The sequence below is a fragment of the Primulina tabacum genome, chromosome 1, assembly GCF_025594145.1.
Source record: "Primulina tabacum isolate GXHZ01 chromosome 1, ASM2559414v2, whole genome shotgun sequence".
Taxonomy (NCBI): domain Eukaryota; kingdom Viridiplantae; phylum Streptophyta; class Magnoliopsida; order Lamiales; family Gesneriaceae; genus Primulina; species Primulina tabacum.
This window is the reverse complement of record NC_134550.1, coordinates 53,612,088-53,613,325: the sequence shown is the minus strand read 5'-3', so window position 1 is coordinate 53,613,325 and position 1,238 is coordinate 53,612,088. Positions and strand designations below refer to the sequence as shown.

The window sequence follows — 1,238 nt, the reverse complement described above, 5'->3', positions numbered from 1 at the left end:
TGCTTTGGATTCCTCATCAGAAAGGGATCATGCAAGAAATTTAACATTAAAACTTTGAAAAATAATCCCCCTTCACCCATACATCGGAAAAGCTAAAATCATCAACAAAAAGTCAAAATACATAAACTTAAAAGATGTACATGTGCGTGTGTGTGTGTGTGTAGGTATAAAGAATCACATTCTCTATTCCTCCAATCTTAGACACGATATTCTCACGACTTCCATCGAATATTAATATTCTCACATATATTTATCTTTGGAAAGTTCACACGTCTCGAACCTTTGATGTACTGTGATTGAGAGCCTATTTACTTGATGGGTTTGACGAGTAAAATTGATCCCGATCAAGCATTTCTGTCCGAGAAAGTAGATCTGCATGCATTAATGCAGAAACGCGACTTCATTGGAAATCTCCACAAAGAAGATAAAGACATGCTTTCAGTTTCTGTTTCGAATATTAAATTGCCATCTTCAGAACCTGAACTAGTCGCGATACGGGACGATCACGAAGAAGAAGAAGAAGAAGGCTGCATAACGCCGAAATTAGCAGTGGATACCTGTAAGGAATGCCCACCTGCTCCCAGAAAACCCAAACCACTGCCATCCACAAAGAGAAAAATGGATAGAGCTTTGCTTGATGTTTCCATCGATGAAATTGAATCAATTTTTCCTTCCCATGTTCTTGAATTATTTTGTAGTGGTTATAAGATGAAGAAAGTTAGGAAATAAAGCTGTGCATTCGAGTGAAATTTGTTATTTCATATTATCGATCTTGTTCTTGAGATAATGATTTGTCATCCGTATTAATATATCATACATATTGTTATCGTCTTTTCCATTATTCATATATTTATATATGTTTCAAACTGAAATTTCGTGTGATTTTCTAAATTGCTGAACCAGTTAATTTGTTTGCTTTCTCTACTCTGTATTTGTATCTACGTACACTCATTTTTATTACAAGTGTTGAGTGAATGTTCAAAAAATATATACTTAATTTATGTTTAATGTTTCATTGATTCATCACGTGCGATTCACGGGTGATATTGAGAGTTATGGATATTCCAAGAGAGCATCCATCGTATTCTTGCCTTAGATGAGAGAAGGAGAGAAGTTTAGAAATGAACATTATATATTCAGTGTTATTCTTTATGCCTCGAGGATCATAATCATAAGTATAACATGAGCAGTATTTGACACATCATAGAAGTTAGGCTGAGTTTCTACATATAAGGTGA

General features: G+C 34.5%; 1 protein-coding gene across 1 annotated transcript; it reads left to right on the top strand.

Annotated features, from left to right (window-relative positions):
- The first annotated feature begins 315 nt into the window (after positions 1-315).
- On the top strand, positions 316-729 carry LOC142512986 (cyclin-dependent protein kinase inhibitor SMR3-like). The gene has a single exon (XM_075619707.1). The coding sequence runs from the start codon at positions 316-318 to the stop codon at positions 727-729; it is 414 nt and encodes a 137-aa protein (XP_075475822.1).
- The last annotated feature ends 509 nt before the right edge of the window (positions 730-1,238 follow it).